This window comes from Salmo salar, chromosome 20 (assembly GCF_965601325.2).
Source record: "Salmo salar chromosome 20, fSalSal1, whole genome shotgun sequence".
Taxonomy (NCBI): domain Eukaryota; kingdom Metazoa; phylum Chordata; class Actinopteri; order Salmoniformes; family Salmonidae; genus Salmo; species Salmo salar.
In genome coordinates this window covers 51,546,586-51,559,435 of record NC_138310.1, presented here as the reverse complement: position 1 = coordinate 51,559,435, position 12,850 = coordinate 51,546,586, and the positions used below count along the sequence as shown (strand labels likewise).

Genomic DNA, 12,850 nt, shown 5'->3' with positions numbered 1-12,850 from the left:
TTGTTGGACACTGAGATAGCTTTGTTGTAGAGCATTTAACCCAAAATCCGGGGGGCAGCAAAGTATAAGACTGTATCATCTGCATATAAATGGATGAGAGAGCTTCCTACTGCCTAAGCAATGTTGTTGATGTAAATTGAGAAGAGCGTGGGGACTAGGATCAAGCCTTGGGGTACTCCCTTGGTGACAGGCAGTGGCTGAGACAACAGATGTTCTGATTTTATACACTGCACTCTTTGAGAGAGGTTGTTAGAAAACCAGGCCAAAGACCCCTCAGAGACACCAATACTCCTTAGCCGGCCCACAAGAATGTAATGGTCTACCGTATCAAAAGCTTTTTGCCAAGTCAATAAAAAAAGCAGCACACCATTGCTTAGAATCAAGGGCAATGGTGACATAATTTAGGACCTTTAAGGTTGCAGTGACACATCCATAGCCTGAGTGGAAACCAGATTGCATACCTGAGAGAATACTATAAACATCAAGAAAGCCAATCAGTTGATTATTGACAAGTTTTTCCAACACTTGATAAACAGGGCCAAATAGAAATTGGCCTATAACAGTTAGGATCAGCTTGATCTCCCCCTTTAAAATTATTCTGCAAGGCACCAGTACCCAAAATTATAGCCTAAATTGCAATGCCTACAAGTTGAAGGCCTATTTTTTTATTTGGATTGGCCTAAATTAAACATATAATTATTATAGTGACAGGCTAAAGAACATTGGATAATTTTGAATACACATGGATTTCAATAAACAAATGGATAAGACTGTTCTATTCTCTTTGATTTAGTTCCTATTGCAGCTCAGACAAATGACTGACTGAACTGAAAGAAGGATGAATTAAATGTTCAAATATGTTGGAATGACGAGTTGCACCTATCATGCATGCTCTGCACTATTTAGCTAGTAGACAAAAAGGCCTACATTAGAGTATAATGACAATGGTTGCATGCCTCTAGAAGGGCATCTTCTGAGGCTGAGGGGTGCTTTACCGAAGGCGCATGGTGCTGTAGTGCTGCATGGAGATCACAATCTCTTCAACTGGGCAGCAGTGTCGCGATGGAGGGAATAGCTTAAAACTGAGACTACCTAAGACCACTGCAACAGAGTTATTGTAAAGTGTGGGAATAAGCTTATGCCAGACTTAGCCTACATTTAACTTCTCACTTGTTCATTTCAAAGTCCATATGTTCATGACCCGATTCAAATAAATCATGTTATTCCACAGAATATACTTTGGCAAGATATTGAGTGATTAAATATTCTATAAAAACATTTTTTGAGTGGAAAAGACTCCAGTGGTCATACATAACTCATAGATTCACCAAACATCTAATATTAATCTATGTTTCCTTATTCCTGGTAGATACCAGTGGTGGAAAAAGTACCCAATTGTCATCCTTGAGTAAAAGTAAAGATACCTGAATAGAAAATGACTCAAGTAAAAGTGAGTCACCCAGTACAATACAACTTGAGTAAAAGTCTAAAAGTATTTGGTTTGAAATACACTTAAGTGTCAAAAGTAAATGTAATTGCAAAAATGTACTTATGTATCAAAAGTAAAATAATACATAATTTCACATTCCTTATATTAAGCAAACCATATGGCACAATTGTTCGTGTTTTTTAAATTTACGGATAGCCAGGGGCACACTCCAACACTCAGACATCATTCAAAAACAGAGCATTTGTGTTTAGTGAGTCCGCCAGATCAGAAGCAGTAGAGGTGACCAGGGATGTTCTCTTGATAAGTGTAACGAGTACTTTTGGCTGTCAGGGAAAATGTATGGAGTAAAAAGTACATAATTTTCTTTAGGAATGTAGTGAAGTAAAAGTTCTCAAAAATATAAATAATAAAGTGAAGTACAGATACCACCCAAAACTACTTAAGTAGTACCTTAAAGTATTTTTACTTAAGTACTTTACACCACTGGTATATATTACTGATTATGATTGCAGACAGAGCCCAGAGAATGGAATGGTGCATTATTGAATTAGTCATATTTTGATAAGTTGAATGCATGGGGATGTCCACGTCACCCAGAGATATGTCCATGCTGTTGAGATGCACCTAGTGAGCTGAAACTTCACTGTTGTAGGCATATTTCAGCTAGTGCTATCTAGACTTGCACTGGCAAACACATCCATTACATTAGCTACCTAAATGTGAAGTAAATTAAACTGAGGAGTAATAGAAAATGGAGACTTAAATTGAAAACGTGCAGGATACCCCTTTCCGGTTTCCCTGACTTCTGTTTTTTTTTATACTGTGTTGTGCTTGTTCGGGTAACACTCCTCACAGGACGTTTGCTGTACGTTTTTTTGTTGGTGAGATGAAACTGCCAAAACTCTGAAAGGTATTATTGTATGTCAGAATTGCAACACAAGATTTGTTCAAGCCTAAAATGTTAGCCCGTAATCGTAACATGTTAACATTTGTTTCACGCATGGCTTTTCTAACAATTTACATATGGATTTTTCTTACGATTGTAACGATACGTGCAGTACCAGTCAAAAGTTTAGACACACCTACTCATATTTGTACTATTTTATACATTGTAGAATAATAGTGAAGAAATCAAAACTATGAAATAACACATGGAATCATGTAGTAACCAAAAAAGTGTTAAACAAATCAAAATATATTTTGGATTCTTCAAAGTAGCCATCCTTTGCCTTGATGACAGCTTTGCACACTCTTGGCATTCTGTCAACCAAGTTCATGAGGTAGTCACCTGGAATGCATTTCAATGAATAAGTGTGCCTTGCTAAAAGTCAATTTGTGGAATTTCTTTCCTTAATGCGTTTGAGGCAATCAGTTGTGTTGTGACAAGGTAGGGGTGGTATACAGAAGAAAACCCTATTTGGTAAAAGACCAAGTCCATATTATGGCAAGGATGGCTCAAATAAGCAAAGAGAAACAACAGTCCATCATTGCTTTAATTAAGACATGAAAGTCAGTCAATACAGAACATTTCAAGAACTTTGAAAGTTTCTTCAAGTGCGGTTGCAAAAAACATCAAGCGCTATGACGAAACTGGCTCTCATGAGGACCGCCACAGGAAAGGAAGACCCAGAATTACCTCTGCTGCAGAGAATAAGTTCATTAGAGTCACCAGCCTCAGAAATTGCAGCCCAAATAAATGCTTCACAGAGTTCAAGTAACAGACACATATCAACATATCAACTGTTCAGAGGAGACTGTGAATCAGGCCTTCATGGTCAAATTGCTGCAAAGAAACCACTACTAAAGCCACTACACCAATAAGAAGAAGAGACTTGCTTGGGCCAAGAAACACGAGCAATGGACATTAGACTGGTGGAAATCTGTTCTTTGGTCTGATGAGTCCAAATGTGAGATTTTTGGTTCCAACCGCAGTGTCTTTGTGAGACGCGGAGTAGGTGAGCGGATGATCTCTACATGTGTGGTTCCCACCATGAAGCATGGAGGAGGAGGTGTGATGGTGCTTTGCTGGTGACACTGTAGGTGATTTATTTAGAATTCTAGGCACAGTTAACCAGCATGGCTACCACAGCATTCTGCAGTTATACGCCATCCCATCTGGTTTGCGCTTCGTGGGACTATCATTTGTTTTTCAACAGGACAATGACCCAACACACCTCCAGGCTGTGTAAGGGCTATTTGACCAAGAAGGAGAGTGATGGAGTGCTACATCACATGATCTGGCCTCCACAATCACCTGACCTCAACCCAATTGAGATGGTTTGGGATGAGTTGGACCGACTGAAGGAAAAGCAGCCAACAAGTGCTCAGCATATGTGGGAACTCCTTCAAGACTGTTGGAAAAGCATTTTCCTCATGAAACTGGTTAAGAGAATGCCAAGAGTGTGCAAAGCTGTCATCACGGCAAAGGGTGGCTACTTTGAAGAATATCTGGTTACTACATGATTCCAATAGTATTGATGTCTTCACTATTATTCTACAATGTAGAAAATAGTAAAAATAAAGAAAAGCCCTTGAATGAGTAGGTGTGTCCAAACTTTTCACTGGTACTGTACGTTCAATCTTATGGCAGGTATCTGGCTCCATAGAGGATGGGCATTGAAAGAGGACCAGAGGGAGGATGGTGAAAGAGCGAAGGGGATGTGTATCTAGTTTCTAGAAAATAATCTAGCCAACAGATGGCAGTAGTGTGGTACAGGCTGGGTATCTGGGTACCACTCTCTGTAGCGTTCCACTTGTACTCTTTTTTTGTCATGTGGCATATGACATGGAGTACAAAGAGTGGAATGTAATAGCTGAACAGAGACTGGTAAACAGGCTAGGGTTAATGTATAGCCAGGTATGAATAATGATGTGTACCCTGCTGCTCAGGCTTTAGGATAAGGCATACACGATCATTTGGCAGATTTTCTATGTGGGTGAACGGTCACTGAACGCATATTGGCACAGAACGACAGGGAGTTGATTAGATCACACAGCAAGAAATGGACAATCTTCCTCTTTATCTCTTCATTAGATTGTTAGCTTTCTGATTGGCAGCATCGATGCGGGATACATTGAGAATGGCCTGTAGAAACAACACATTAGATTAATGTTCAATACAGAATTGGTCATCTATTGTTATTGAATAAATAGCTGTATGGCAGGTACTATAGGACTGACCTTGCCCTGAATGCGGTCAATCTGGACATTCTGCGTGTCGATCTCATTGCCCATGTCCAGTGCCATGCTCTTCAGGTTGCCTATAATGCTGCCTACATGTCCCAGATTCTCCTCCATCTCATCTTCACGTGCATCATTTGTCACCCTGACAGAAAGACAAGAGAGAAATACAGATAAAGAGAAAACACACCGACAGAATGTAGAATTTGCAGATGTCAGTTTGTACATTTAACAAAAGTTTCAGTACATCATTGTTTTTGGAAGGCGTGTTCTCTCTGCATGCAGGGAGGGGCATAGGTTTGTATAAATGTCCTCTGTTTGGCCAGGTGCTCCTACCACACATGACAGGTGACTGGTTCTATATGTCAATGTGTTATAGACAAGAGTAAATATCCCCGGCTGCCACACACAGCCTCTGTTAGGTACACAGTCCTTGGAGCTATAAATGAGCAAGTATTTGCAATGGCCAAATTCATCAGAAAATACTTGTAAACCAAAAAATATGTGCAGGCTGCATCAGAGAGTTCAAGGTCTTTTTCTGGATCAAAAAAAGGCTTAGGTGGTTGTTGTGTCGGAAAGGATCTTTGTGTTTTAATGCCAATTTCTAGCAATTTTACACATTTTTCCATCGACCTGAGAGAAATGTTGCAGTTTCAAAGATAATTTCCTGCAATTCTATACATTCTGCTATGAAGCTGATTGAACATTTAGCAGTTTTAAAGCTAATTTGTGTGTTCTTATGCTCAAACATTACAATGAAATCTAAACTCCTGAATTCATCATTTTTGTCTATTAAAAGTAATTAATAAAAAATTTGTTTTGATTTAGATTTTTTTTTACACTGTTTGGAATTAGTGGCCCAATACTTTTCTATGGAGAAATTGTTTTAATTATTAGCCCATATCCATAATAGTGTGATATAGGCCTACTGTATGTGTGTACAACAATAATAAGCTATCGTTCTCTTAGAAATAGTGAGGGCATGTGCACGTCTTTGAGTATTGGGATTTGTTGCCTTGCTATTGGGGTTGTCATGCCATTGACCATTATTACTTGCTTATGTAGCCTCCACTCATGATCATCTGCTCTCTCTCATCCACCACGCGTGAGGACGGCTGGCCGGACACCACCCCATCCTGGTTGTTCCCCCACACCTTCTTATAGGCCCCACTCTCCTCAAAGTCCTTCAGCCTATGCAGAGGCACAGACAGGACAGAGCACATCACACAGCCATACACACAAATTTTCATATCACAGTACATTGTGTTAACTCAAGAGTACACCAAAGGGTCACCTGCATGAAATAAACAAAACTCCTGATCTAAGCCCTGACATGTTGAAGAAGGAAGTAAGAGACAAGCCAAGCAAGAAGGAGTCTTATGCGCAGCAACTGGCAAACAAACTGTAAAGACCGGCACACAGACATGCACATTAATACTTGAGGAAGGAACCATGTTTTCCCCATCTGCTCCTGACGCTCATGTCCCCTCCCACCACCTACTTATCACAGGAACACAGACCGCAGCATTTGCCCAGGTCTGTGAGGTTCTTCTCAGCCTCCTTCATATCCGAGTTGATCTGGTCCAGGCCCTCCTCAATCCGCTCCAGTTGCTCTGGACAACGTAAAACGTGAGGGAAGGGTAGGAATGGGAGAGGTGGAGGAAAGTGGGGAGAATGAGGGAGAACGTAATATAACACAAAACTGTTCTATCACCAAAGCCCCCAACTGACAAAGGAAAGCCAGCGGTCAAGCATAATGCAATTGCGCAAATATGGTATGTGCAAACCCCAAAACTGAGAACAGGACACAAATGATTTAATAATGATACACACAAGTCCATAAAATGCCTGGTATTGTGTGAGTAGAAGAAATATAAATGTTTTGGGACATGACCATCATTTTCTTGTAGTTAACTTTGCTGCAGACTTCTAGTCACCCAATCTCATAATGGAACAAAACAAAAACAGACACAAAATGAATCATGGACTGGAGCAGAGGCCGGATGGATAGACAGACAGACTGTCTGGTTGCCGGTTGGCCTGACGGGCACTCAGGTGACACACAGATGACAGGTGTCCTCAGAGCAGGGCAGACCTACTTGATGCGGGGCCAGATGCACAGGCCACAACACTTGGCCATGTCAGTGAGGTTTTTCTCAGCCTCTTTCATATCCTTGTTGATTTGATCCATCCCCTCATCGATGCGGTCCAGTTGCTCTGCCCATATGGGGCAGGTGGGGAGCATGAGTAGGGTGGATAGGAGAGACACAGGAGGGAAAACACACATACAGTACATACACACAAAAGCAGACACACACATAGCCTACACACATCTAGTATACTGACAAAAACACGAGCACCCACTCATGTATATACATACAAGAACAAGGACCCTCTAAGGTTTCTGTTGTAAGATTGACATTGATGTGTCCACATCTTCCAATGGGAGAAAATGATTATATAACGTCCATTTCATTACCTCCTTGTTCGTCCAGCATGACCAGGGCCCGGATTCCTGAATCTTTGCTCTGTTGAGATCACAAATGGCATTAGATTAGATTCACCATAATGTTGCTTTAATGTTCATGATTTTTGCATTGAATAAAATGAAGAATCTTCAGTTGAAGGACTGAATGAAGTTCATTATCAGTAGGCTGCCAAAAGAAATCAACTAGAGATACTGTGATTATAATGACGATGATGTGTCATTATTAGGGCTTGGTCAACAGAGGCAGAGTGAGTGACAGGTGCAGAGTCTCCCATACCTCCTCTACTAGCTGCATCATACGACGGGTACTCTCCAGGGACTGGATGAGGAAGGTCAGAGAGACAGGACACAATTAGAGGATTTAGTTACCTTAGATACAGTACTAGAAACATAAACAGACTCATTTCAGTGGTCTGTGTGCCAAGAATGTGTTTGTACAGAATGCTGGGGCCTTTCTCCAGGGAATTTCCTGATGCTGAAGTAATTGGACTGGGAATTGGCTGTGATGTGCAGTAAGTAACCTTTACCCAAGGGGAAAACCCTCTGGGAGAGCGGCTTAGGGTGATGTCACTGTGTAATCTCTCAATATTGCAACTCTGAAAATAATGCCCGGGTATGGCAGGTAACCTTTTCTATAGCTCCTGGCATGATTTACCTTTTATCGTGGGGGCCAATGGTCAACAGCCAACGGCTATGGGGAAATTGTGTATTGATCTTAAAAAGTGCAACTGAACCTTCTGTTGTTGATATTTCAAAGTTAAAGAAGTTAGTGCTCTTGAGATGATATGTGACATTACCTCATCTGTCACCTGGTTGGCCCTCCTTTGCAGCTCCTCTTGCTCTGTCCTCACAGGCATGTCGGCAGCCATCTTGCCTGACATCTGCAGAAGCCGCGGAAGGACAGCACAGTCTGTCTGGTTTGCTCAGGAGCCTCTTTCCCAAGAAGCAAGGCTAGTGCATCAGGTGGCTTTGACACCAGTCCTGGTAAAGACAATGAAAACAGTGCAACAGTGCAGAGCTCTTTATGGGCAGTTTTTGTACAGAGTACAGTAATTAGAATATCTAGGCAATATCACCCAGAAAATGTCCCCTCTAATTACCCATTGCACTTTGAGTGAGCTTGAGGACATGGAACAATACTATTAAGGATACATGGGATCAGTCATGATTTCAACATGATCTGGTGGTTGAACTCTGTGGCTACACAGCCTTTCTCTCAGGCGCCATTGCAGCCCCATAGTTCTGAAAACCTGAATATTTGCAATTGGCATGTCAGTTTGATTACTGAATTTTATACCCTGCTTGTTTTATCCTCACCCCTCTCCATCCCCACTCGACTCTGTGCCTCTACTGCCTATCCTTTCAGATCATATTCCATTCATTGCTTAACATAATTAGTGCCCATTTCACAAAACCTCTCTTGTTCCTCAGACTCTTACACCTACAGTACATGCATCTCACCTACACTCCTTCCATTCTGTTGTGAGGGAGTCGAGGTGACAGTGCACCATGCAGCAGCATCCTTATAATTACCATTAATCACCACCTGCCTCACCCAGGCAACACGCTGAGAGACAAGAGGAGAGGGAGAGAAAGAAATGGAGAGAGAAAAAGAGGGAGAGGTGGAGGAGGGAGGAAGACAGAAGGAAAGAAAAGAGACAACCAGAACTAACAACAGTATGTTTTGTCTGGGAATGAAGGGCTGCAAAGATTGTGACACGTACTGTATATATGATGACGGTTAGAAGTTGTTGTGTAAGGATGGGTGCACCTCAGCCACGCTCAAGGTTCTAAACGATATCATAACCGCCATCGATAAAAGACAATACTGTGCAGCCGTCTTCATCGACCTGGCCAAGGCTTTCGACTCTGTCAATCACCGCATTCTTATCGGCAGACTCAAAAGCCTTGGTTTCTCAAATGACTGCCTCGCCTGGTTCACCAACTACTTCTCAGATAGATTTCAGTGTGTCAAATCGGAGGGCCTGTTGTCCGGACCTCTGGCAGTCTCTATGGGGGTGCCACAGGGTTCAATTCTCGGGCCGACTCTTTTCTCTGTATACATCAATGATGTGGCTCTTGCTGCTGGTGATTCTCTGATACACCTCTACGCAGACAACACCATTCTGTATACTTCTGGTCCTTCTTTGGACACTGTGTTATCAAACCTCCAGACGAGCTTCAATGCCGTACAACACTCCTTCCGTGGCCTCCAACTGCTCTTAAATACAAGTAAAACTAAATGCATGCTCTTCAACCGATCGCTGACTGCACCCGCCCGCCTTTCTAGCATCACTACTCTGGACGGCTCTGACTTAGAATATGTGGACACCAACAAATACCTAGGTGTCTGGTTAGACTAAACTCTCCTTCCAGACTCACATTAAGAATCTCCAATCCAAAATTAAATCTAGAATCGGCTTCCTATTTCGCAACAAAGCATCCTTCACTCATGCTGCCAAACATACCCTCGTAAAACGGACTATCCTACCAATCCTTGACTTCGGCGATGTCATTTACAAAATAGCCTCCAACACTCTACTCAGCAAATTGGATGTAGTCTATCACAGTGCCATCTGTTTTGTCACCAAAGCCCCATATACTACCCACCACTGCAACCTGTATGCTCTCGTTGGCTGGCCCTCGCTTCAAATTCGTTGCCAAACCCACTGGCTCCAGGTCATCTATAAGTCTTTGCTGGGTAAAGCCCCGCCTTATCTCAGCTCACTGGTCACCATAGCAGCACCCACCCATAGCACGCGCTCCAGCAGGTATATTTCACTGGTTATTCCCCAAAGCCAACTCCTCCTTTGGCCGCCTTTCCTTCCAGTTCTCTGCTGCCAATGACTGGAACAAATTGCACAAATCACTGAAGCCGGAGTCTTATATCTCCCTCACTAACTTTAAGCATCAGCTGTCAGAGCAGTTTACCGATTATTGCACCTGTACACAGCCCATCTGTAAATAGCCCACCCAACTACCTCATCCCCATATTGTTACTTTTTTTTTGCTCCTTTGCACCCCAGTATCTCTACTTGCACATTCATCTTCTGCACATCTATCACTCCAGTGTTTAATTGTAAAATTGTAATTATTTCGCCACTATGGCCTATTTATTGCCTTACCTCCCTAATCTTACTACATTTGCACACACTGTATATAGATGTTTCTATTGTGTTATTGACTGTTCGTTTGTTTATCCCATGTGTAACTGTGTTGTTTGTGTCACACTGCTTTGCTTTATCTTGGCCAGGTCGTCGTTGTAAATGAAAACTTGTTCTCAACTGAACTACCTGGTTAACCTCTACGGGCTAGGTGGGACGTCACCGTCCCACTCTATTCAACAGCCAGTGGAACCGCGTGGCGCGAAATACAAAACCTCAAAAATGCAATAATTTCAATTGTTCAAACATATGACTATTTTACACCATTTGAAAGATAAGACTCTCGTTAATCTAACCACATTGTCCGATTTGGTCTCGTGAACGTGCATCTCCAATCTCTTTGTCACCAGGCAGTCCACTGACAAACTGTGCTACTATACTCTGCCCAGAGACAGGAGACACCTCAATCAGATTTCTGAGAGCCAATGGAAGCCTTAGAAAGTGCAACATAACCCCACGGATACTGTAGTTTTGATAGAGAACCAAAAGAAGAACTTCAAATTCGCAGACAGGCCACTTCCTGCTTGCAATTTTCTCAGGTTTTTGCCTGCCATATGAGTTCTGTTATACTCACAGACACCATTTAAACAGTTTTAGAAACTTCAGAGTGTTTTTTATCCAAATCTACTAATAATATGCAAATATTTGACTCTGGGCCCGAGTATTAGGCCGTTTACTCTGGGCACGCTTTTCATCCGAAATCAAAAATACTGCCCCCTATACCTTGACAGGTTAAATAAAGATGACATTTAAAAAACTATAAATAAATAAAAGGATGCCCACATGAAAAATTGGTTTTCTGTGGAGTCACACCTGGAATGAGACTTTGAGAACTTTGAACCAGAGCTGTTTTATCCCAGTGCAGATTTCCTGTCTCCTGCTCTTGATTCAATGAGCACTGTATCTGCTGTACCAGATAGACAGATCAGAATAAGACAGACAATACATCTCAACCAAAAGCTTCCTGTTGCACTCCCACTGACCCACCTACGCATCACATCGTTGATGGTCATGACAGCCATTTTGACAACTCATGAGGGAGACATATAACAGGGTTGCCTATCTTTCAGACGCAGAACTTACTCTATTAAAAAAAGCTGTGAAGTATTGTGTGCGACACGTGCCTGATTTCGTATGCTTAAATAGAAGAACAGAACAAATATAAAAGAAAGTCACAGTCCCAATCAACACAGTTATAGGACAAGCAGAGGTAGTTGGTTAGGGTGTTCTCATAACACGTTTGAGGAATGAATAAAACAGAAGCATTGAAATGAGACAAGCATGCTGATTCATATCTTAGCCATGGGGAAAATTGGCACCTTTTTGGTGCGTTTTTTGATGCCTTTTAAAAGGCTGATTAAGTGGTGTTTTAGGGTGTATTATTATCTTCCATGAGTCCGCAGTTGCTTGATGAAGTGCAAGCTGTCATGCCACCCACCAACCCCCCTGTAACCTACACTAAAGGAGACCCCTGGCCATGCTCTATAAATTGACTGACCACTATGGATGAATAGCCTATGTACATTACATAACCAATGCCTAACCTATCTGAAGGGACATATTTGAATATTTGATTTTCCTCAAATTCAACAGATGACAAACTTGTAAAAGTATCATACAGTATCTGATTCTGAACACAACGTGTGTGTTTGTTTGACAACATGTGTGTTTGCCAACACGCTCAGAGCTATATATTTGTCTAATGTTAACCTGCTGTAAATGTCAACCTGCATTGCCCCTGAAAAGGGCAGAGATGAGTGTCCACAGCTTGACATGTTTTCTGACATCATGGATCATGGCTACCCACTGAAGAGGACTGCCACCACAGTAATTACCACTGATGAGTAAATACCATTAATTCTACACCCCTATTAGAATACTAATCTACCCCCTACACTAAAACACTAATAAGACAATATGATGTTATAAAAACATGTTTTCAAGAAGAGCATTGATAACCTCATCAAGGACTGGGCTGCTACAAGAAATGGGAGGATTCAGCACATTGTGTTTCATGAGACCTATTATTGCAATGTTTACATAGTATCAAGTAACATGCACGTTTGTTTACATCAAGACTAGATACTTATATTTTTGATTTTGTATATAACTTTCAGAAACGTATCAAACAGTGGATTTAGCCAGTCTTTGTTGTAACTCTTTTAGGCCGTAAATAAATAGATAAACAGTGTTGATGTGATGGGTAAAGCTTAGCCTCCACATAGCCTATATTATAATATAAAATGCACTTACGTCTATAAAGTGATAAACACAGTTAAATCGCTTCTAAACTTACCTTTAACTTACTGTATATGAGTGGTCGTGTTTGCCTCGACTTTGCCCAACAATCCACTGGAACATCCGTCACCTGTTTGTTCATTGATCTACCCGGTCCCTCAGCATCATCTCGAAGGTTTTTGTTCCATCCTTCCAGAACCGCTCTGCCCCCAGGTAAGTCCGATGACACGCCCGGATTACCACCCGCTCACCCAATTGGTGGCTGACTTCGATCTTACGCCCTGACGAGTGGTCTCTCATTTTATTGGCTCTAGTCCATCCTCCGAGATC

General features: G+C 41.8%; 1 protein-coding gene across 1 annotated transcript; it reads right to left on the bottom strand.

Moving 5' to 3' along the window:
• Positions 1–2,925: 2,925 nt before the first annotated feature.
• LOC106580895 (synaptosomal-associated protein 25) lies at positions 2,926–12,782 on the bottom strand. The gene is made up of 8 exons (XM_014162427.3): positions 12,579–12,782; positions 7,916–8,099; positions 7,396–7,437; positions 7,110–7,158; positions 6,132–6,243; positions 5,684–5,821; positions 4,631–4,775; positions 2,926–4,535 (listed from the first exon to the last, which is right to left on the bottom strand). The coding sequence occupies exons 2-8, from the start codon at positions 7,997–7,999 to the stop codon at positions 4,470–4,472; spliced, it is 636 nt and encodes a 211-aa protein (XP_014017902.1). The 5' UTR covers positions 8,000–8,099; positions 12,579–12,782; the 3' UTR covers positions 2,926–4,469.
• Between the last annotated feature and the right edge of the window lie 68 nt (positions 12,783–12,850).